Raw genomic sequence first — 23,553 nt, 5'->3', positions numbered from 1 at the left:
GCATTGATTACATAAAAAGGAGAAATAGCCTTTATTTTATTTGAATGCAGTTTGCCCAGATTAATATGAGCACAAATAGAAATGAAACTATGTCAGTAAGTAAGTGAATATACTCATTTATTTACTTAAGTAAGAATATCTAAAAGCTAAACAAACAAACAAAAAAGGTATCTCTTCAGCTTAGGTTTAAAAAGGTTCAGAGTCGATGCTTGTCTGAGGTCACTTGGGAGAAATTCCAAAGTCCTGGTGCAATGACAGGAAAGGTATGACCCCATTTTAAGATAAGGCTCAACCAGCAGATGGTCAGAAGTGATTGAGAAGGACCTGCAGTAACATCCTAACTTTCTTCAATGCTCTAATTTTTAGTCAGACTTCAATAAAAAAAACAACTTTAAAGCGTTTGCACTTTTAGAAACACTTTCTTTATTAGCACAGAGTGACAAAAGCAGAGTGCTGCTGTAAAGACAGAAATCTGAGGTTTCAAACAAGTTTATCTTTGTTTCATAAATAAAATACTTGAACAGTCTTTTAAGGTTTGAGGCACTTTGTTGTATGAAAACAGCGAAGGCAGGATTAACCATTATTATGAAAGCAATTATAGAAACAGAAAAAAGGTAATAATCTCATTTAACATGCCAAGACTTAGGAGCTTATTGAATAGCTAAGGACAGGATTTGTACTATAGCCTATGTCTATGCTGTATGTTCCCAGCTGCAAAGCATGCATCATCTGCTTCAGATTGCATAAAATCAGTATTTAGTCTATTTTCTATTTACTTACCTCTTTCTGTTCAAATGTGACACTGCAAGGCTTTGGGACACATTGATTGGCGATGACACTAAAAAGATTTAAAGCTTTCAGTGTCAAACAGTTATATGTATATAATTTTACATTTAATTTTCTTGAGGGGACACTCATCCATACTACATCCAGAAATACTTCTAATTTTAAACATGCATCTTTCTAATAATAATAACATTCATCATTCTTCAGAATGAGCCATTGTGCATGTGTACAGTGTCTTAGACTGCATTTTCAGGTTTAGATCCACTTGTGTCCTTTCAAAGTAAAATTTCTTCAAATCAGTCATGGTAATTCGCTTGAAGCAGTCTGTTTATGCTTTGACATTTTAATTGGAAGTAGATGAATAAACTGAGCAAGCATTTGTTAGCCTATAACCAAAATCTATTGCAAGAACAATATGACACGCTACAGTAACAAAGAAGATTTATGATACTGGAGTTAATAATTCCTTCGTGTTTATTTTCTATTCCCCCAAATTGTCTTCCTACTTTGTACTTCTTTAAAATAGTGAGACTGAAATTTCACTTGTTATCGTCCAAAGTTGTATCTCACACAAACACATCCTCCACCTGGGTCACTTTGAAATTCTGGGGACTTGATAGTTTTCACTGTTATCTACTAAAGGAAATTTATCACTAGATCCAGACAGAAGTCTTCCCATTTTTTACAATGGATGCAGCCTTCTCTGTGGCTGACTTGGGTCTTGCTCCTTGTTTCTCTTGGACTGTATTAACTCGATTCTGCTCAGCCATAGTGCCTCCCGACACAGGACTACTGGTTCTGGAGGTTTGTTGGTTGTTTTTGGTTTGGTAGGTTTGAAAAGCCATATCAAGCTGCTCTTGTGCAACCCGTAGATGCCGGTGCAGACTTGCAAGATCAGAGGGGATATTCTCATCTGGGCTGGTGCACTGCTGCTCCTGGGCCACATTGGCCATATTCTGCTCATGTGTGATGAGGCTGTTGGGGATCCTGCTAGGCTTTTCTGTCTTCATCACAAGATTGTACCCTGGAGGGGACGCTGGGATGTTACGGGAGAATGGGTAGCCGTATGACATCCGCTGGCCACGGTTCCTCTTCATGCGAAGAGTATCCCGAAAAGTGCCAATCCCCAAGTGAAGCATCTCACAGACATTTAGCACGAGACAAAGACAGCTTACCACATACATAATTAGGAGGAAGATTGTTTTTTCTGTGGGCCTGGAGATGAAACAGTCCACTCTGTGTGGGCAGGGCACCCTGTTGCATACATACGAAGGATTAACTCGAAAACCATAAAGGAGGTACTGTCCAGCAAGGAAAGCAATTTCAAAAATAGCTCTTGACATGAGTTGGAGGACATAGATTCTCATCAGGCCTTCTTGCATTATTTTTCTGCGGCCATCGTATTTTGGTGGGTCTTTGCTAGTACTGCTTACTGGTTCAGGTTTGGCCTCCTGCACCTCCAGTGTATCCTCATAGATCATTGGCTCCGCATCGTCATCTTCCTCCTCCTCTAAGACTTCCTGCAGATGGTGGCTCTCTCTCCATCTCAAGTGAGGAGGTGGCTTTTTGCGAAGTCTTTGCTGCTTCCTGCGCTCCTCCTCTGAACTTCGGGCAATCTTGTGGATGGCATAACCCATGTACATGACAGAGGGAGTGGAGATCATGATGATCTGGAAGACCCAGAAGCGAACATGCGAGAGGGGAGCGAATGCGTCATAGCATACGTTGTCACAGCCTGGTTGCTTGGTGTTGCAGGTGAACTTGGTCTGCTCGTCCGAGTAGATGGACTCACCTCCGACTGCTGTGAGCACAATGCGAAAGATGATGAGCACAGTCAGCCACACTTTCCCCACGAAGGTGGAGTGGTTGTGGATCTCTTCCAGGAGGCGAGTGAGAAAGCTCCAGCTCATGTTGCTCTAAGAAGCTTTTCAACTAGAATCTGTTAAAAAGAAAACAAGATAAGTAATAATTAAATGTAAGTAAGGAACTATTCAAGAGATGTTTTGGACTGATGATGTGAACATTTTACATTTTAGCAAACTGTCATTTAGAACTGTAATGAACTCGAGTCTTTGACTAATCAACCCATTGTATTCATTGTGTGGTGTTCTCTAACTAAAATGGTTTTAAGTGACAATTAAATTAATTTTTTTTTACTCTGTATAAAGATACAATTACCAAAAATATACCAAAATATTATTAAAAAAACCCCGCAGCTTTTTAGATCCCAGGAAGACGATGACAAGAAAACAAACCCAGAAGTAATTTACAGTCCCTGAACAGCAAAGCATCTGAGTTTCCTTAAACTTAAGACCAAATTATAGTCTTAAAATATTTTCTGTTAGTGAAGTTTTTGCTGAAAAGTGTGGCGTCATTTTTCAAGAGAAAGGCAATTATTGCAAATTAATTTTAATTTTATAATGAAGGTGTTTCACTGATTTTGTTGCTATCTCAGACTTAAACAGTCACTTTGCAAGCAGACTTGCCGAAACATACAGTGTGGACCTGTGACCAGCTCACTTGACTACTTCTTTTTGTAAAGGCTATTTCTCTTTTCAAGTGATTGCACAGCCACAAATAAACAAAGGCTTGTGTTGATGCATAGGGTAAAGTCATTAGGACATCCTGGAATAGTTTTTGACATGGTTGAAATAGTACAAAATAGCTCAGGGAAGATTAAAAGACAAAAAGAAAGCATTCCATCAGCCAAACAAACAAACGCGCCATCAATCATTTGATTAGACAGAACAAAACCGATTGCTACAAGAAAAGAACTCGAGCCAGTTCGGAAACCAAAGAGCGCCTCTTCAGAAACATACTGCAAGCTTTGTTTTAAAACTCCACGCCAATGATCCTACACAGAAATGAGATCTCACAGTGTCATACTCTTCTCATAGCCTGCATCACAACTGACTCAGTGAGGCAACTGTAATGGAGGGAAACAGCGTAGTACTTCTGTCCCTTCATTCATGGTTCACGGTGATCTCATGAATGCAACACTGCATTCCCTGGCGTGTGATGTGCCATCTCTGCTGCCATCTGAGAGAACAGGAGAGGCTTGTTGCTCTGCCACGAGGCCTCCCCTGCAGATCCAGCACTGCTGACGCTGGGGAGGGCTACGGCGTCATGGAGGCAGATGGCACCTATGGTGGGCAGTTCACTTCTGCCCCAGGATGGCATGACAGAAGGGCTGTTTCATGTAGGATGCAATGAATTTGCTGTGTAGCTTAACATCAACCTTATTCGTATAACAACTCCTATACATTTACACTCGCTGCTGATGTGTTTTGAAAACCGTTTTAGAAAATTTTATATAAGTTTTGTGCAGTTTTGTTTGTATTGCAGAGCTGCAGCAATTTCAGCCCAATGAGCCCCTTGAGCTTTAAATGTCTGTAGAACCTGATAGATTTTCTTAGGTTATTTTTTAGGATTAATATAAATTGGCCTACATTAGTAGTAGAGTAACTATTCTTATTAATTACATGTAAAAATTAAGGTTGGATATTTAATTTAATTTAATTTAATGCTGTAATATTTTTCCAAATCATTAAAAAGAGGAAGAGCTGCCATGTTTTTTGTCAAATGTCCCAGAATCTGTTTATTGTGTAAATAACAGGGAGGTATTTAGTGAAGCAGTTAGAGGTAGTTATATAGGACATTACACAAAATATTTAAAATGTGTGGTTTATGCATCTTGACAATAATGTTTTACATAAAACCATATTATGAATGGGAACTCTGGCTAAATTAGAGTAGTATCGTAAAATATTTTTAGTGACGAGCTTCCTCTTGGATTGGGACATATTTTTTGCACTGTACAATATAAAACAACTGCTACACATTTTTCCATTTAGTTGCTTTGCATATGTCAGAGTGTTTGATATTTGAAAGACTGCTGCAGTAGTGTCAAAATGTCTTTCAGCAAGGTTTTTTTTTTCTGAAACACGTCCACGCAAACACATCCATGCTGCCATGATGCAAGTCTGTAGTTGAAAAAATATTAAAATATCTAGTTGGTTTAGACTAGAGAAGAAAGTCGGCTAGAAACAACTCACCTGGAAAAGTTGCACGTTTCCCCCATCCTGAAGGTCTCCTTTGCCCTCTCTAGATATCCCCTCCACAGTCTGATCCATGGAATACCACTTCCATCCTAATGTCCTGGCCTTCTCCGTCTTACTGATCACTTCCAGAATCACAAAAAAATAAGAAAAATGACTAAACCTGTTGAACTGGAATTTCTTTTCATCCCGTTTTTCCACTCTGTTAAGAAGTGAAGTCTCGCCGCTGTGAATGCCTCACATTCTAGCCTGTGTCTGGTTTCTATTACACCAGCCTCCTGCCCAAGAAGGAAGTATAAAAAAAACAGAGAGGCAGAGAAGAAAAAATCCTCCTCTGGCAACTGACCCTCATCCAAGGGTTCAGACTTGAGGATATGGTACTGCAGATTGAAACGAACACCCAGCTGAGGGAGGACGTTAATCTCAACACAGTCAACCTCCCCCCAACGCTCGTGTGCAACATTTGTAACACAGATGATGGAAGTATCGCTCTCTCTCTCTTTCTCTACTTTTTCTCACTTTGTCATCGTCTTTATCACGTTCTGTTTCCGATAACATACAATAAGCACCTCAGCTTCTAGCACCTTTATATTTTAATGACTGATAAACACTTTTAGTTCTCTCAAAAGATCATTTAAGACATCACTACATTTTCCTCTATCCCACTCTTTCTGTCACATACAAGCATATCAACAAAAAATAAATGCAGACAGGCAACCTCTCTATTATCTTTTTTTTTTTTTTTTTTTTTTTTTTTTCCCTAAATGACATCAGAAACAGCAGTATGCGACATTACGTGATGGCAGAGCTTCAGTTCATCCTTTGTCATTTTTTTTTTTTTTTTTTTTTTTTTTAATAAATAGGACAGGGGGAATGAATGAGAGAAAGAGGGGGAGAGAAAGAAAGAAAACCAAAGGGGAGAAGAGACGGTGAGAAGGGGGGGGAAGAGAGAGAAAAAAAAAAAAGAACTCCTGGGTCACCTGTATGGAGAAAAAAAAACAAAAAAAACAAAAAAAACAAACAGAGGAGACAGCAAACAACAAAGAGCAACATAATAATAGAGAAAACAAAGCACCATCACAATAAACTAGCTAGTCATAGATATCAGTATTTACTAAGTAATAAACGATATTGTGCAGCACGCAAGATAGACAGCGCACAGTGTGCTTTGAGGCAGCAGCCAAGAAAGCTTTAGTCCGCGTCTGTGAATACCCATGTGTGCATACCTGTGTGGATCAGCATGCTTGCATTCCAAAGGTTTCTCCATGTAATGATCTGCTAGGGAGTGTGGGGGGGCCACAGCCCCGTCCTCCAGGGTGTGAAGCGGGTATGGAGGAGATCAAAACTCCAGACATCCAGAGGCCCCCAGAACACAAGAGACCATGGAAGACCAACAGAGGGGCAGCCGCGCCACTGTTCCAGTAAGAGCTGAGGAGAGTCCCAGATGAGGGCTCGCCCAGCAGCCGCGGAGCAGAAGTCAGGGGGAGTTGCAGTGACGCGCCCGTGAGCTCCGCCGGCCCCCAGCTGTGCCTGAGTGACCGAGCCCCAGGCCGAGAGGCCGGGGGCACCCCACCTCCAAAGGGGCCCGAGCGAGCCCCAGGTCCCAGGCCCCGACAAGCGGCCGCCAAGGAGTGAGCCGGTGTGTACCCGGACGCCCACCCCCAGACACAAAGAACCACCAACACACCGACACCTGAGGGAGTCCGCCACCGGCAGGGGAAGTGGTGGTGGGTGGAGATAGGCCTCCAAACCTTGGAGGGCCTGAGGTGTCCCCAGAGAGGTGGCGTCTGATACCCAACCTGACATATAGTCACAGACATACAGGCACACACAGACACAAACATCCATTCCCACCCTCATGCTCTCATATGCACTCACTCCACACTCAACCAACGTGGAGACAGACATAAAGAGACGCTGTACACACAATCACACTCCCCAAGCGTACTCTACAAACCGGGTCTAGGTACCCTTGCCCCTGGAGGGGGGAATTGCACCCAGACCCAGGTGGTGTTACCCTTTTCCCTGCGGTGGGGAGAGGCAGACCACCCCGACTCCGCAGCAGCAGGGAGGCCCCACACCCCAGACCGCAGTCGGACGGCCAACTCCTCCTACTAGCCCTCCCGCTCCAGCAGGCCGCAGAGAATGGGGGTGGGAGAAGACTCCAAACCTCCCTCCACCCGCTCATTGTAGTGTTGATGCATATGTGTTCTAAGGTGCAATTAAAACCCAGGAGGGCATGGAGCTACCTGCCAAGGAGCAGCAGGTAAGCGCATAGTCCCTCCTGCTAGCCCTCAATGACTAAGTGTATTTAAAATTGAGAGGTGGGCAACGACGTCAGGGGTGAGGTATACACCCTGATGGTAATTTGGACTCCGTGATTGTGCCCACCCCCAAGATCCTATATGTATGTGTAATGAGAGTGTGAATAATGTGAATGTCTAAGTTGTGGGATAAAATTGAGGCAGAGGCAGCCAGAAGGGGACGGGGGGGGGGGTAGCCTCCTCTGCACCCTGGTGACATACCCCCACTCCAAGGCCCTGCATGTGTGGGTGGTTGTGGAGGAGCGGGAAGAGGGAGGCAGCTGGAGATGGGGAGGGAAGGAAGGGAGGGGCAGGTAACCCCTCCCTGGGGCCAGCTCCCCCGCTGACCCCAGTAGGCACTCCCACCCTTCGCGACCCGCCAGGGAAGGGGGGCCCAGGCCCATCAGACCGGGGCCCAGTGCAGTAGCGCCCTCCGGCTCCACAGAGCCCTGGACAGTCCACCCAACCCCACCACAGAGAAAACTGCACCCACCCCACCATCCACACATCTTCCAGACTACATAAGACGGTAAACGCCCAGGCTGAGATCTTCCTCCACCTCTCCTGTATCTCCCCCTCCTGCAGAGAGTTCCTGAAGAGAAGAAAGCTCCTGCAAGATGTGACCATCCCCCCCACCAGTTGAAGAGCCCCCCAGGCGGCTCGACGCACCGGCGGCACCCTGCTCCAGGGCCGGGCCCCCATGCACCCACCCGCCCACAACCCCGGCAACACACCAACCAGGACCCAAGCCCCCGAGGCCCGGCCCGGGCCCCAGCCCAGAGACGGAGCGCCCCCAGAACCTCACGCCCATCCCGGACCCACCCAGGGGCAGCCAGGTTGCCAGGTCAGTAACCCACGTCCGTCAGCACAGACCCTCCCCTAGCCCCGCTGCACGCAGCCGCGAGGAAACAGTCACCTGAGAGCCAACAGAGCCCCCAACCGGACGTGACCGCTACCCCGGGTTGAGCCCCCCAAGGAAGATGCCTCCGGGGAACCCCCCGACGCCCTAAGCCTGTCCCTACCCCCTCACCAATCACAACAGTGAAGGCGGGACCAAACTATGACCCCCCACCCCCACTAGGTGATGGAGCTGATAAAAGGGGCCCAGAGCAATTGATCTAATGTGGTGGCAGAGGCTGTATCAAGACTAATGTAATCTAATAGATAATTTCTATATTGGTTAGAATTAAGATTATTTTTATTTTTCCAGTTCATGAGGACTGTTTTCTTGGCTATGCATAGGGCAGTGAAGATCATATGGGCTATATTCTTTTCTGAAGTGACATTATCTAAGCTGCCCAACAAACACACTAAGGGGGAAGTTGGAATGTTACATTTCAGACACTTTGATAAGTCTTCACATATCTCGCGCCAAAACTTTTGCACTGGTGGACAGAACCAAAGAGCGTGGATGTAATTGTCTGGTGTATTGCCTTGACAGTGTGAGCAGTTGTTGGAAGATGTAAAGCCCATCTTGAACATCCGATGACCTGTATAGTGCACTCTATGAAGTATTTTGTATTGTATTAATTGCAGACTGGGATTTTTAATTAATTTAAAAGTTTTTAAGCAAATCTGAGACCAGAAGTTTTGGTCTAGGTTGACTGATAAATCTGCTTCCCACTTTGCAGTAGGAAGGGATATTGATTCATCTAATTTAGAAAGTGTTCTGTATATTTTAGATAATAATTTGGGGGATTTAAGAGTAAGAAAATGTGCCGCACTTAGTGGTGTTTGTAATTCAACTTGACTGAGGTTAAATTTCTTTTTTACTATGGATTTAATTTGTTGATATTCTAAAAACCTTGTCTTGTTGATCCCATATTGTTCAACTAGTCTGTCAAATGGAATAAATTCTGTTCCCTCTAATATATGTTCTAAGTATTTAATTCCTTTACAACTCCATTCTGGGAAATTAATCATATTATTGTTTTGTAATATGTCAGGGTTATTCCAGATAGGTGTACGTTTGCATGGGATTAATGAAGACTCCGTTATTTTTAGAAACTCCCACCATGCTGTTAGAGAAAAGCTGATGTTGATACTTTTAAAGCATTCATGTCTTTTGATGTTTGAGCTAATAAATGGTAGGTCTGAAATCTCTAGATCCTTGCATAGTGCCTGTTCAACATCTAGCCAGGGCTCAACTAAGAAGGTATGTTTTAACCATTCTGAGATGAACTGAAGCCTGTTGGCTAAGAAGTATTGGTGAAAATTAGGCAGATCTAATCCTCCTCTATCCTTGGTTCTTTGTAGCGTTTTTAAGCTAATACGCGGGGGTTTATCTTTCCAAAGGAATTTGGAAATATATGAATCCAGAGATCTGAACCAATCTTGTGATGGTTTGTTAGGGATCATCAAAAATAAGTAATTTATTTTTGGCAAGATCATCATTTTTATAGTGGCGACCCTTCCCATGAGTGATATGGGTAAAGATTTCCATCTAGTCAGATCGCCTTCTACTTTCTTTAGAAGTGGGATGTGGTTTAGTTTAGTTAAGTCTGAAAGCTTAGGAGAGACATTAATACCTAAATATTTAATATTTCCGGATTGCAGTGGGGCAGAGGAAGAATTATGGAAGGAGCAGTTAATGGGGAGAACTGTAGATTTTGGCCAGTTAATTGAATAATCTGAAACTCTTGAAAACCAGTTTATTAAAGTAATTACCTCAGAGAGGTTGGTTTGTGTGTTTTGCAGAAAAAGCAACACATCATCCGCATAGAGACTGATTTTATGTTCTATGTTCTTACATTTTATTCCCTTAATTGTTGTAGCCTGTCTAAATGCTGCTGCTAGAGGTTCGATAAAAATTGCAAAAAGTGAAGGGGAGAGTGGGCATCCCTGTCTGGTGCCCCTCAGGAGACAGAAGCTGGAGGATGTCTGGTCATTTGTTCTGATACGAGCCGTTGGGGAATTGTATAATATTCTTATCCAGTTTATGAAAGAGTTTCCAAAACCAAATTTGTGTAAAGTTGCAAATAAAAATTTCCAATTAACTCTGTCAAATGCTTTTTCTGCATCTAGAGATAATATTATGGTTTCGATGTTTTTATCGTATGAGTAGTCTATTAAATTAAGTAATCTACGAGTGTTTGTTGAGGAGTGCCGACCTTTTATGAAACCAGTTTGGTCAGGATGAATTAAGAGGGGGGTCATTTTCTCTAATCTCTTTGAGAGAGCTTTGCAGATTATTTTAAGGTCTACATTTAAAAGAGAAATTGGACGATAGCTTGAGGGAAATAAAGGGTCTTTGCCTGGTTTTAGCAGGAGACTAATGTTGGCAGAATTCATATTTGGTGGTAGTCTGCCCTTTTCCTCGATTTCCTGCAACATGCTGTGGAATACTGGTGCCAAAATTGTCCAGAATTCTTTGTAGAATTCTGCAGGGAAGCCGTCTGGACCTGGAGCCTTATTATTGGGCATACTTATCAGGGCTTCCTGGAGTTCACTTGGCGTCAGTGGCGAATCCAGTTCCATTGCTTGACTGTCTAGTAATTTTGGAAGAGTTACGTTGTCAAGAAACAGATCAATTTCATTTTTAGATGGGTTTATTTGTGGTGAGTATAATGTTTCATAGAAATCCCTAAAAATGTTGTTTATTCTTCCAGGATCATATATTGTGTTCCCCGATAAATCTTTAGCAGCACATATAGTTATTTTTTCTTTATTTATTTTTAGCTGGTTAGCTAGAAATCGACCTGATTTGTTACTGTGTTCAAAATTCTGCAAGCGAAGTCTTTGTATAAGGAATTGTGTTTTTTTATTAATAGTTTCATTTAATTCTAGTTTTGTTTTGCGTATTTTGTTCAATGTTTCCTGATCTTGGTGGGACGCGTAGGCTTCTTCTAGTGATTTGATGTTTTTTTCTAATTCCTGAATATTTTTGTTTTCTTCTTTCTTTTTGTGTGATGAGAAAGAAATTATTTTACCTCTCATCACAGCTTTCCCTGCTTCCCATAGAACAGAAGCAGATATTCCGGAAGTGTCATTAAAGTCTAAATATGAAGTCCATTCCTTTTTAAAGTATTTAATAAAGTCTTCATCTTTAAGTAGTGATATATTAAATCTCCAGTTTTTACTTGGCGTAGTATTATTCTTGTGCATTAGTGTTAAAGATACAGGAGCATGATCGCTGACAGCTATAGGATGAATCTCAGTGTCTGAAATGTCACACAGCAGTGAGCTGCTGACCAAAAAATAATCCAGACGAGAGTAAGAGTGATGAACATGCGAGAAAAAAGTATATTCCTTACTGGTGGGGTGAAGAGAGCGCCATGCATCGCAAAGACCAAAGTCGTTCATATACTGTTTGATTATATTTGTGGACTGCCAATTACGCTGAGTTCCTGTTGTGTTGAGCCTATCCATTTCTTCATTTAGTCCAAGGTTGAGGTCACCGCCAAGAATGAGTGTGCAATCAAGGTGTTCAGAGAGTGCACTAAAAAAACCGTGGAAGAATGAGGGTTCATCAACATTTGGACCATATATACTAACAATACATAGTTTTTTGTTCAATATTGATAGTTTAATAATTAGAAATCTACCCTCTGGATCTATAACTGTATCGAGTACTGTAAAATTAACATTTTTATGTATTAAAATTGCTACTCCCCGTTGTCTAGAATTATAACCGGCTGCAAACACATTAGGAAACTCAGGTGTTTTAAGTTCATTTAAACCTATGACAGGTTTGTGAGTTTCTTGTAATAAAACAACATCTGCCTGTAGTTTTTTAAGCTGGTTAAATATTTTTAACCTCTTTCCTCTGGTGCCAGCTCCATTTACATTCCATGTGACAAACCTCAGCATGCCCTTAATTGTGCGTGTATGTCTAATGATGTATGCTGGGTGTTTCGTTTAGACAGGTGGAGAGAATATGGAAACATCCCTTGTTTGTAAATAGAAAGAGAAAAAGAAGTGTGGTGAGAGACTCCATAAGTCTGACTATGTGTGTGAATATTCACTAATATGAACAAGCGTGGCTTGCTTATGTGTCCTGCAAGTCTGTGCGTGCTGTGAGGTTGTTGTGAATGTGCTGCCGTTGAGCTGATGTGTTTGCGTGATCGTGTTGTGAAAATATGGAGAAATAGAGGGTGTTGTTTGTAGGTGAGTGGGGAAGTAGGTGACCACAGCAGTGAAAGACAAGAGAAAGAAAGAAACCACATGAACTGTGAGCGACAACAAAAAAAAAAAAAGAAACGAAACGGAAACATTCCAATTAAAGCAATGACGGAGGGTGACGGTGTTATATCTGCTATGACATCATATTGATATTACTAGCTTAAACTCATGTTAAAGGAGAGAGTGTGAATGAATAAGAAAGGAGTGTAGCGGGTTCTTATCTGGAGTGCAGTTAATATAACCAAAATAAATGCAGACAGGCAACCTCTCTATTATCAATTACATAACAGTTTACAGTGGGTGACGGTCATGAAAAAACAACTTTGGGGAGGCCAGTAAGTGTAAGGACAGCAGTGTCACTGAGATATAAGCCACCTTGCCTCAATACAGATCCGCTAGAATGTAACCAGCAGGTATGCTCAGTTATATCAAGTGTCATAATATTTAGATCTTCTGTCCAGGCAGATGGCCAGATAGAAGCAGTGGACAGGTCGCAGTCATTGCTGCGGCTACACGTCTTTTCCCAACTTGGTGTTTATACTTAAAGCTTTCACCTTGGTCTGTGAAGTGCAGCGGCATACATTGTTACTAAAGAGACGTAATGGCCTTTATTTTATCATGATAAAAAGACTTGTGCTATATGAACAGAAATCTCACACACATACACGTGCATTACATTAATTGCTTCAGAAATGAAACACCAAAATACAGATGATGAAGTGATTCATGGAAGATTAGAAGTAAGAATTCTTCCATCAAGTTTTGGAAGAGATTTAAACTCGACTACTTTTAATAGAAGACAGATAAACTGGTTAGTGTCTGGCTTGCATTAATGAAATGTGCCTGGTCATTGTCACGTTGGCCATATTATTATAAAGTTACTTTCACCAGATCCCCAATAACTCTTTAATTATGATCTGTGTACAGCTATAAAGCAGAGAATAACGTTCAACAACATCAGCAAGTCCACCATCAATCAAATCACAGTTTCAACTCAGAAATGATGCAAAATTCTTGATCTCCAGTGTCTTTAAACACTGTTGCAATATTATGAGCGCAGGAAGCCAACAAAAATAAATGCCCAGATTAAAACAATAGCAGTAAAAAAGAAGTCTGCATTAAAATCTCATTCTTTTTGAGTCATTTGTGGTCTTAATAAATCTTTGAGTGCTAGCCATCTGGGCCTGTAGGAGCCTTCCTCCAGAGGCCTCGCCTTCAAGGCTCGCCTCTCCATTTGACTGAGGAGATGCGGTGTAGCAAGCACCACTGGTGCAGCAGTGAGGAAAAGAAGATAGGGGATGCTTCTGGAATGGCTTGAGCATTTGGCGTTTGGACATGTGCTTTCCCTAAGGGACCATTAAGCACGTGCTTTTAAGTTGTAACGCACTGCTCTCCCTCTAAAGTCCTTCCATCATCCAGAAGACGCAGATGGTCCAGTGAAGATAGCTAAGAAGTGAACATTTGTGTGACTTGAAATTGAAGTCAGTTAGAGTTTATGTTCCTCAACAGTTGTATAAATTGCTCACTGTTGATGTGAACTGCATTTATCACTCTGGTATCATAACATTCTGAGCAAAGGAAGCACTCAGAATATTAGAAGAGATTAATATGCAGATGTATTCAGTCAAGATATTAGAACCATTATCTACTAAAACACCTTATGTAATCAAAAATATATGCCTGAGTATTACCTTTTTCATTTTATTTATAAATAACTGTTTGCAGGATTACTGGTTTTACAGCAGAAGATTAAGAAAAAATTGACATGATATGAAAATTGATAGTGGCAGTGACAAACAATAAAAACTCAGCTTTTGCGTGCATTTAAATGCATGAGATGCACAAAGTTACTGAATAAAAACAACCCATAGAGTCAACCCATTGGCTGTTTAGCTTTGGATACACAGTCATTGTGTCCTTGGACAAGTCAGACTGTTCTAGCTTTGGGAAACTGAAGTTCATGTTGATAAGTATTGATTGGACTGCCCTGAGCCAGGAAAATATCACAGTATTCCCCTGTAAGACATTGTTTGACTTTGCTGTTGTTACAAGGACTGGCCACATGTAACAGCCAAAAGAGGGTGTTTAATATTCATTAAGGTTATATTTATTGTTATATGTTAAACAGATCACTTAAAATAAAGAGAAAGACACTGGAATGTCTCATGAATTTACCAGATTAAAAAAAGGTTTTAAAAATACACTGAATTGAATACTCACTATATAAACCATTTCATAACCATTTTCATAGCCCCTGGTTCATGTATACTGTATACTTATACTTCATGCATCAGTATTCCAACCAAATAAATGTAAGTTTTGAGTCGCAGACGGTTACGTCTTAAGAGGTCACTGCAAGCTTTTAAGTTTTGTGGACTAGTGACTGCTGAATGATGCAGCATGGAGGAGCGAACATCTCAACAACTGTCCTTGGACGCCGCTAATGACATCACAACAGGTTTATCCGCATGTATTTACTGAACAAAGTTGATGCGAGTAGACTGGGGGCTGTGAAGGTCTGTGTTTATGTAACAGATCGAGCTCCACCATGTGACTTGGATGTGTCCCACCCTCTGGGAGAAAAGAGTGACACAAGACACCCGAGCAAAAACATGCAACTTGGCTCTTGGACTCCTCCTCTCTGATCCTCTGCTACCACTATCATTAAACTACTCTTACCAGGCTGTGAAGGGCTGTCCCACAGGCAGCCTGAGAGTGGTGGCAGTCCCATCGCATTTGTTCATTTTTCTCCCAGTTTCTCAGCTGAGCATCTCCTACCCCCGGGGTGAGTGCGTCCCGTGCCAGTTTCACTAAGGCTGGACTCCACTGAAGCGACTGCATGAAAAGCCTTGAGGAGGATGCCAACAACTTCCCTCAGACAGGGCTCTGCGTCCCCCACACATGAGCAAAGCAACTCGTATTGAGTGTGCATTACATTACGCTGACAAAGGAAGTGAAAGTTCATATTTGTTTAGTTTCAATATTAAAGTGTCGACTTGGTTATTATTTTTGAATGTGTTAAATGAACAGAGAAAATAAAACATTAAGAGTCCGATATGCAGGTAAAAGCTCTCGTCTTCATGCACGTCCATATTCACTTAAAGATAAATATGACAAATAGCATGCAACACTGCAGCAAATCTGGCAGTCACAGGGATTTTAAAGAGCTCTATTACTAACAGAGATAATATATCCACACTCCCATTGATCTATAGGGGGAAGATTAAAACATTATTATTATGTAAACTTCAGAGCTATATCAGGCCAGCCTTCATTGCCAGTTAAAAATTAACTCATTAGTAGTTGTCTGATTAGGTAGTTTACAATATTGAACTATTCTCACCTGTAGAACTGACTGTATGGCTGTGGTGAATGTGACACGGATGAATTATGCAATGTTTTTAGTTAAATCTTCTCAGATATGTAATTTGATTTGAGTTTAAATAAAAATATTTGCATGGAACCAGTTGTCTAGTTAAATTTGAAAGTGAGTAACACATCTTAACACAGAGTAATCTTTATTAGCCAAAAGAGCTATAGAGCCCTATAGAAGAAAACAAAGCAGCTGAAAAGTTTGGAAAGCAGAAGAAAATTTGCCGTCTTAAACAAGAAAAGAAATGAAATCGTAGGTTATCCAGTTCACAATCCCTCACAGTTCACAGGTTAGTATCCATAAAATGACCTTGACCTTGACCTTTATCTCAGGCACAGTTTGGATGAAAACACACTGGGAGATTACTGAGTGCAGGTTTCACAAAAATCTGGCCAGTGCCCTGGGAGGAGCAGAGATTCTTGTGAAATATGACCTTGAACTTAACCTTGATTTGTGTAACAACTGATTAGGTGATCATGTGTGTTTATTCTGACCGATACTGTTGAGGAAGTATTGACAGATACCTCCTCCATGGGCATGAGCTCATAGGTCTGTTTGTAAGCTATAACCTAATACAGAGTTTCAGTGTTAAATTCTGAAAGATAACCGAATTTTAGAGAAATTTTAAAAGTTTTCAAAATGTTATAAAAAAATGGTAGCAACATAAAAACTGACTAATATTGTAAAATTCAACGTATAAACATAACGACATTCACTGTGTAACTTGACCACCGTTATTCATATGATGACTTTCTGATTAGGTTTTCCATCAGAGCAATACAATCCAACTCACAACTAGCCATCAAAAAGAAAGAATTGAAATAACAGTGCTTTGCTTGCAGAGCTGTGAGGCCTTGATCTTTGACATTATCTTGTCTTAAATGTCTATGTCAGGGAATGAGCTGGGGCAAGCTCAAAGGAGCAGCAGACCTAGTCAGGGGTATGTTAAGGCAGCTCCTTCCTTCTTCTGGGCATCTTAGTGCCGTTGCCTTTCTCTAACTGAGTGAACTCCAGACACTGATAGCAACGCTGCAGGACATCCTCAGATAACAGCAAGATACTTTTTTAAAAAAATCTTTAATCTTCTAATGTTGTAAATTAATACAATCAGGATCATAACTCCACCTATGGTTACATTGTATAGTACTATAGTACTTAACACATATAACAATTAAAGTCTTAATCTTGTGATAAGAAAAGTTAATCTACTCCGGAGAATATTAACCTTCAAGGTCACTGTGATTGTTACCAAGTAAATATGCAACTATTCATGCAGCTATTCATTATACCACTGAATGCATGTTAAGTGTACAGTAGTATTCATATTTTTTTAGATTTGAACAACTACATGTGTTAAATCTTGTTCATTTTATCCTTCTGGCATTGCCATTATTAGCCACTAGATGGCAAGCATGTACTCATTTAAAACACACCAAGTTTGACTCCTGCTGAACTCTTAACAGACATTTAAAAGGTGTTTGACTGTTGCACAACCTAAGGCAAACAGGTGACTGACCTATTTAGGCTTTGATTAGGTGGAATACTAGCAGCCCTGTTTCTCTAAGAACTTTGAAAGCGTGTGCAAACAATAAAAATAACCTGTTCCAGAGTTAACGACTAAATCTTTTACGGAGGGCTCTGGAAGAATATTTTAAGGCATTTAATGCATCAGATTATATACCAAGGAGTGCAGAACAGTTGAAATTGATGTTATTATTTTCTATCACAGTCTATGTTAACATGGCACAAAAACTTCAGACGGAAATCCCTGCAGAGACTGCCTAGCAATCAACATTTAGATTTAGAGTAGAGCAAGCGAGGTTGTTAGGCATGACTGCGTGCTTTTTCAGGCTTTCACACATTGCTTCCCTGAGAAACTCCCCACATTTCTGCACTATTGTTTTTTTCTTGTTGTTCAGTTTTTCTGTTTAAGAAAAGTAGGAACTGCAATATAGCACAAAATATTGAAGTAACAGTACTGTGAAAAGGTTTTGAGTCATGTCTCATTTCTCTCTTTGGCTCTCCGAGGATTCGGACGCATCTTTCACCCTCTCCCTCCCTTATCTTCCCTGCTGCTGCTTCTATGTCTTCGTCTAGTCTCGTCTAACTCTAACCCTCAAATAGTTTCTCAGTCTTTGTTGTCTAATACCTAAAGAATTATGGATTTGATCAACTGGTCCCATAACAAAATTCACACCCTCCTGGGTTTGGGAGTGCCCGATTGTCCTGCGGGGACGGTTGCTGCTGGATATTCGATGGTCAGTTGCGTCGTGTGTCTGGCGACACTCTTGGTGGAGGACATTGAATGACATCTACCAATTCGGAACCACGATAACAGAGTTCTGGCTGATTGGAGCTGGCTCGGACTTGGCTTGTCGAAGAACAAGAAGCGGCTACAGCTGTTCAAAATCCCATAAAGCTGGCCGACATGATAGACGATGGGCAAGGCTGTGAGTAAGACTGTGTTAATGAACACAATATGGATAAGATCTTGGAGAAGAAGAACAGGAATTAAGGGAATTGAGAGAATTGGTGACCAGTGACGGACATTAGACCAACTATAAAAATTGGATGCAGTTGTTCGCACTAACTCAAACATTCACCATCTTTACTCATGTGGCTATCCCACTGGCGCCAGCTGAAGACCTGCCAGGGTCGAAGCGGACTGGAACAAAAAATTCTTCCCATTATAACAGATTGTTGTCAGAACTCTTTGTCCCTCCATCAAGGCCACCTACACACACACACACACACACACACACACACACGCACGAAACATGTACAGTGATACTGATACTATCACCAACCCTCCCCCGAATCTAACGCCTCCTCCCATGCTTACCTCCCATGGACAGCGCATCAGCTGGAGGCGCGATTGAAGATTGCAGCGGTCCCAGATCCAGCTGTACACACTGGAATATTCTCCCATGTTGCTTGTCTGTGTTTTATTGTGTTATGGTGTGTTGATATCTGTGCATTCCTAGATTATCCTTTTGTGTTACACATTTCAATGTTTTTTTTTCCCGTGACCCATCTCCCCAATGTGATGTGTGTGTATTGTATGTACGGTTGGTAAGGTCTGTCATCTCGATTGTGGGCAACTGCAGTTGACAAATAAAGGCTATCTCATCTCTCTCATCATCTTCATATTTTACTTCTAAGGAGCCAAACTTTCTGGGGTCATTAAAGCCATGTAACACTCACCAATGAAGCCTTCAAGCATAAAAAGATACCTGAAGCAGGGATGAACGGTGTTGTGTCTACACATAAACAGAAAATGTAAAGAGACTCCCTTTTAAGTTGTATCTTTAGGCACTTTGTTATTAGTAGCCTCTTGCAAAACACATATTTTTATCCCATTTCTTTTGTTGAATATATCAAATATAAAAAAAGATAAGGTAATTCACCTGGTATAAAATAGTATTTTTCCATCAACAAGTGATTCCCAATGTGCAAACTTGTCACATCTCAGTACTTTTCATAGTGTGTTCCTAAAAATCAGAGGAAATTGGATGTGTGGAGGACAAAAGAACAAGTGGCAGGCCTAGAAAACTACAGCAGATGAAGAGTATCTGAAAGTAATGTCTTTAAAAGCTCTGACACAGGACCTGAGAGATGCAGCTAGCCCTGCAGTCGGTCCATCAGTTGTTCACTGACACCTCAAAAAGAAATGATCTTGGTGGAAGTGAGACCATTTCAGTATTGAAAATCAGTGTAAAGAAGAGGCCAGCAGAGAAGTACAACAGCAGTGTCTACAGTCATTGGTAAAATATAGTTCAGTCTTTGGTTCCATTTCAGCCAAAGTAAATATATTGCACCTTGAAGCATGGTAACAGTCACATAGTGTGAATAAACGGTAGTGTATCAATTTCTTAACCACAGTATGATGTTACTTTGCCTTTTGACGACAAAAGGCATAACGGTATCTCACTGGCGTCACTATCACCGTAAAAGAGGCTACAGTGCATAATTTTTCCAAGACTATTATAGCACAACAGCAACAGTATCATCCTGAAGAACGGTAACTTACCATAACACGGTGTCACGGTATGACGCTGGCAACAGTGACTCAAATATGTTACCGTAAAGTGGAGACAAAACTACGGTGGTGTTGGGGATCTTGTAAAAAAAAATGATGGAATTATGAGCCCAAAAAGATACCGTCAGATTTTGATCCACCATGTATGTAAGCATTTAACTGACAACAGCTTTATTTTTCAGCATCACAATGATCTCAAACACTACCAATCCAGTAAAGCATACGAGGACAGAAAAACACACAATGGAAAACTATCAGTCATGGACTGACCTCCCCAAAACATTATCAGTATTATTATTTAAGAAGTGTACAATCATCTTGCCAGAGGATAGAACAAAAAACAGCCGACACCCAAAGAAGAGCTTTTAAAATCCTTCAAGAAAACTGGAGAACTATCATGAAGGTTACTGCCCAATAGAAGCTTGAAGCCCTTCTCCTCACATACAAGATTTTGAATTATCAGGCCCCAACTTATCACCTGATCCTTCACAATAGGTGAAGGAACTAATTTTCTACAACGTCTTTTAACTTGAGAAGGCCAGCGGATGTTTTTTCTCTTGGTAATGGTTAATTTGATAACATTCACTCGATTGACTAAAACTCAGAACAATGGGACACAATGAACTCAGCAAAGACGTAAGAAGGAGAACTTGTTGTGCACAAGTTGAAAAGGTCACTTGAAGCATTTTCTAAAAAAAACTGCAGAATCCCAGATCATCAGTTCAAACAATTATGCATAACTGCAAGTTATTCAGATGTGTCACCACTTTGCCAAAGTCTGGTTATCAGTAGTTATTATTCATCTTTGGCTCTCTTCCACAGCGTGTCTTTTTTCCTGTCTCCTATTTAATGAAGCCAAAAAAGCTATAAAGTACAAAAAAGAAAAAAAGAATTGACTTATTCTGAGGGGATCAATGGGAGGCACTCACTGATTTCCCGTCTACTGATGCATAAATTAATTTTTAAGCTTTAAAACTAATGTTCAGCATAATCCACAGCACTACAGTCAAAGGACAATAAAAGACTTGCACCTACCTGTCCATGTGGGTAAAGAAGAAAGTGTGTTTAGAATTTATAGTAACGCACGCTGGGCAGGCATCCAGAAGCATCCTTTCATTGCTAAAGCTCAGAAGAAGGATGAGCAAGACAATAGGGGCCTTTTTATCCAAAACCCCTCACCACCAAGTACAGGCAGGACACTCAGGAAAGCAGCATCCTGCCAAAGGCCCCATTGTTCCCGGCTCATGTGCCTCTATTGCCATGACCATCGACAGTTTATTTTGTTTCCAGGAACAGGCCTATTTAACTTACTGAGAGATTTATCAGTTAACATTAAACCTAAGAAATATTTGTGGGTGCATGAGTCAGATTACTTCCCCAAATTATAAACTGTTATCTGCTGGTTAAAACAGCAGATAACCAGTGTTAGTCAAGTTACTTGAAAAAAGTAATCAGTAACTAATTAGTGATTACTTCCCCCCAAAAGTAATCCTGTTACTTTAGTAAGTAATTAGTTACTTAGTTTCTTAGTTACTTTTTAAAAACATGATTTAGAACCTGAATAGGTAATAAAGCGATAGATCCTTCAGCCCGATTCTACTAAAATGTAATCAAATGAAGAAGTCTCTTTTTAAAACTTGTTTTATTAGTTTTAATATTTTAACTTTATGCATCAAGCAAAAATTAAATTATGTGCAACATTCTCTGACTGGAAGAAATTTGTTTAACATTTAAACCTATTTTCTGCACATTCCAGCACATAAAATAAAATAGTTTTTTTGTGTTTACACTCACTCTTTCAAATAGAAGTAAGTAAAACACAGCAGAAAATAAATAACATCAAAGACTCAGCGGTCCTGTTGCTCTATTTTTTATCTGTTGAGCAGGAGTTGAGTAAGGAGTGGGGCAGGCGGATGTTTGCCCTGGTGCAGGTGTGTCGCAGCCTTTATGTCAGTGGAAGAATCCACGAGTTTCTCTGTGAATTTCACATTCCCGTGGTAGCGCACTCGGTGCTTGCTTGGAAGTTTAGGGGGGTTTTTTCGCTGTAAAAAGAAGTTTTCTTCCCACGCACGATGGACGCTAATGTTTTTGTCACTTTTTACGGAATTAAACTCAAAGTAAGGTCAGTACTTCCACGCTTTAAACGCTGCACGCTCATACTCTCGCCGCACTCGATATATTATCCATTGTTGATCTGCACACAGCTGTTGTCACGAACGTCGCACTCGCTTACGTCATTGACATGAGACACTCTCGCAAAAAAATCACGGTTTTAGTAATGCAGTATCGCAGCGTGCTTACGGGAAAGTAACGGTAATCGAATTACCTTTTTTGCAATAGTAATCCCTTACTTTACTCATTACTTGAAAAAAGTAATCGGATTATCTCTGCAGATAACACTTATCACTTTGTGTTGTTTTAAGCTGAAGAAATTGTGATTAAGTATGTAAATGTCCTGAGCTTTAATAACAATAATACTTTGAAATATATATGTGCCTCATGTTAATTCCTCCTCAGTAGCTTTTCTTTTTGTCTTTTTTTCTGTCAGAAAGGTTAAACAAGAACTAAAACCTGGTGGCAGCTGCTTACCTATTTCCCAACTAGCTGCCAGATCGGGTGGATTTAGATGTGCAATTCTCCCATTTATCTAGGCTTGGGACCAGCACTAGGAGTACATTAACCCTGAGGTTGGGTAAGAACTACCAAGCCACAGTTCATACAAATTAATGCAGATGTGAAACACAGGCAAAGGAATAATCGAATTATTGACTGGTGTGGAATCATTGGCACAGCTTCTTTAAAACCGTCCGATAGGGCCCTGCTTTTTTGTCATAATAGTGACGGCACTCTGAGCGGAGAGAAAGGAAAAAATTTGTGTTCAAGACAGAAACAACTGCTGACCCCAGTCCAGCAGCCAGACCCTAAACTTCAAAAGGACACAAAAGCAGTGACGAGCAGTCAGGCTTGCAGAACTGTGGCCTCCATTTCTACCTGTTTCTAAAATATTACATGTTTATAACATATGATATTTCTGTTCATACCTAAAGCTTGTGACAGCAAATGTGTCAGCTTTTTTCTTTTTCAATTCAAATGTTTTGTCCTGTAGACATTACTGTGTACTTTATGATGTGTTTTTTTGCCCTACATTTAGCCTAAAGTATATTTTTTATGTATAAAGTCTTACTGGGTGATCTCTTTTCTTGCCTGTGTAAATTCTTTGTTTTATGTGTATATGTGTTGATGCTAAGCTTAGTTTAAGAGATGTTAATCTCAGCAGACGTTTTGTTTGAAATTAAGGCGTAATAGATAAATAAAAAACAATGTGAAATAGGTCCGTGAAGGTTCTCAGTCAGCCAGGTCTGTGTAGTCTAGATGCTTTTCTTTCCAAACTCCTTAGATTACAATGTGAAATAGGTGTAAAAACAATAGCAGTGAGACTCAAAGAGAAGGACTAACATGGATTGGGAAATGTACTCCTGATGTGAGAACTGCATCTGAAATCTGAACCTCCTTGCTTTGCTTTGATAATTATGACCACTTTTAGGTGAGTATTGTTCCCTACAGTTGAAATAGATCTAAACACCAAAACAGAGCATATAGCAAGCAGATCTCTGATGTGTGTGCTCAGCAATAAACAACACTAAATATTTTAACCCTCAAGGAGCTTGTAAAACATAGTGTGAGAGTGAAGTTAACCTCTCCTTTCTTCAAACTATTGAGGCACTTTTGAGTTTCTAAATGAGACCTGTATTTACAATGGTAATGTGAATTTAATTTATATAGCACATTTCATTCCAAGTAAACTCAATGTGCTTAACATATAAGATTAAATCATTAAAAAAATCTATGTAGGTCTACTATGCCTTAAGGCAA

The 23,553-nt window shown here is 40.6% G+C and overlaps 1 protein-coding gene across 3 annotated transcripts; it reads right to left on the bottom strand.

Annotated features, from left to right (window-relative positions):
* Positions 1-377: 377 nt before the first annotated feature.
* gjc2 (gap junction protein gamma 2) lies at positions 378-20,799 on the bottom strand. 3 transcript variants are annotated; one of them, XM_085438671.1, is made up of 2 exons: positions 20,716-20,799; positions 378-2,725 (listed from the first exon to the last, which is right to left on the bottom strand). In XM_085438671.1, exon 2 carries the CDS (start codon positions 2,694-2,696, stop codon positions 1,440-1,442), a length of 1,257 nt encoding a protein of 418 aa, XP_085294797.1. In that variant the 5' UTR covers positions 2,697-2,725; positions 20,716-20,799; the 3' UTR covers positions 378-1,439. The 3 variants fall into 3 exon arrangements, 2 of the variants coding, with proteins under 2 accessions (XP_085294797.1, XP_085294796.1); XM_085438670.1 differs by lacking the exon at positions 20,716-20,799 and adding an exon at positions 4,842-4,856; XR_014916335.1 differs by lacking the exon at positions 378-2,725 and adding an exon at positions 4,849-4,969.
* Between the last annotated feature and the right edge of the window lie 2,754 nt (positions 20,800-23,553).

Source organism: Copadichromis virginalis, linkage group LG18 (genome assembly GCF_057382275.1).
Source record: "Copadichromis virginalis isolate Kocher_CV1m ecotype Utaka linkage group LG18, C_Virginalis_male_GT1.1, whole genome shotgun sequence".
Classification (NCBI taxonomy): domain Eukaryota; kingdom Metazoa; phylum Chordata; class Actinopteri; order Cichliformes; family Cichlidae; genus Copadichromis; species Copadichromis virginalis.
Note: the sequence above shows the minus strand (reverse complement) of the source record. Positions and strands in the feature narration are given on the sequence as shown.

Bases quoted from the DNA above. Each gene is read 5' to 3' on its own strand.
- gjc2 (XM_085438671.1), bottom strand. From the start codon at position 2,696: ATGAGCTGGAGCTTTCTCACTCGCCTCCTGGAAGAGATCCACAACCAC.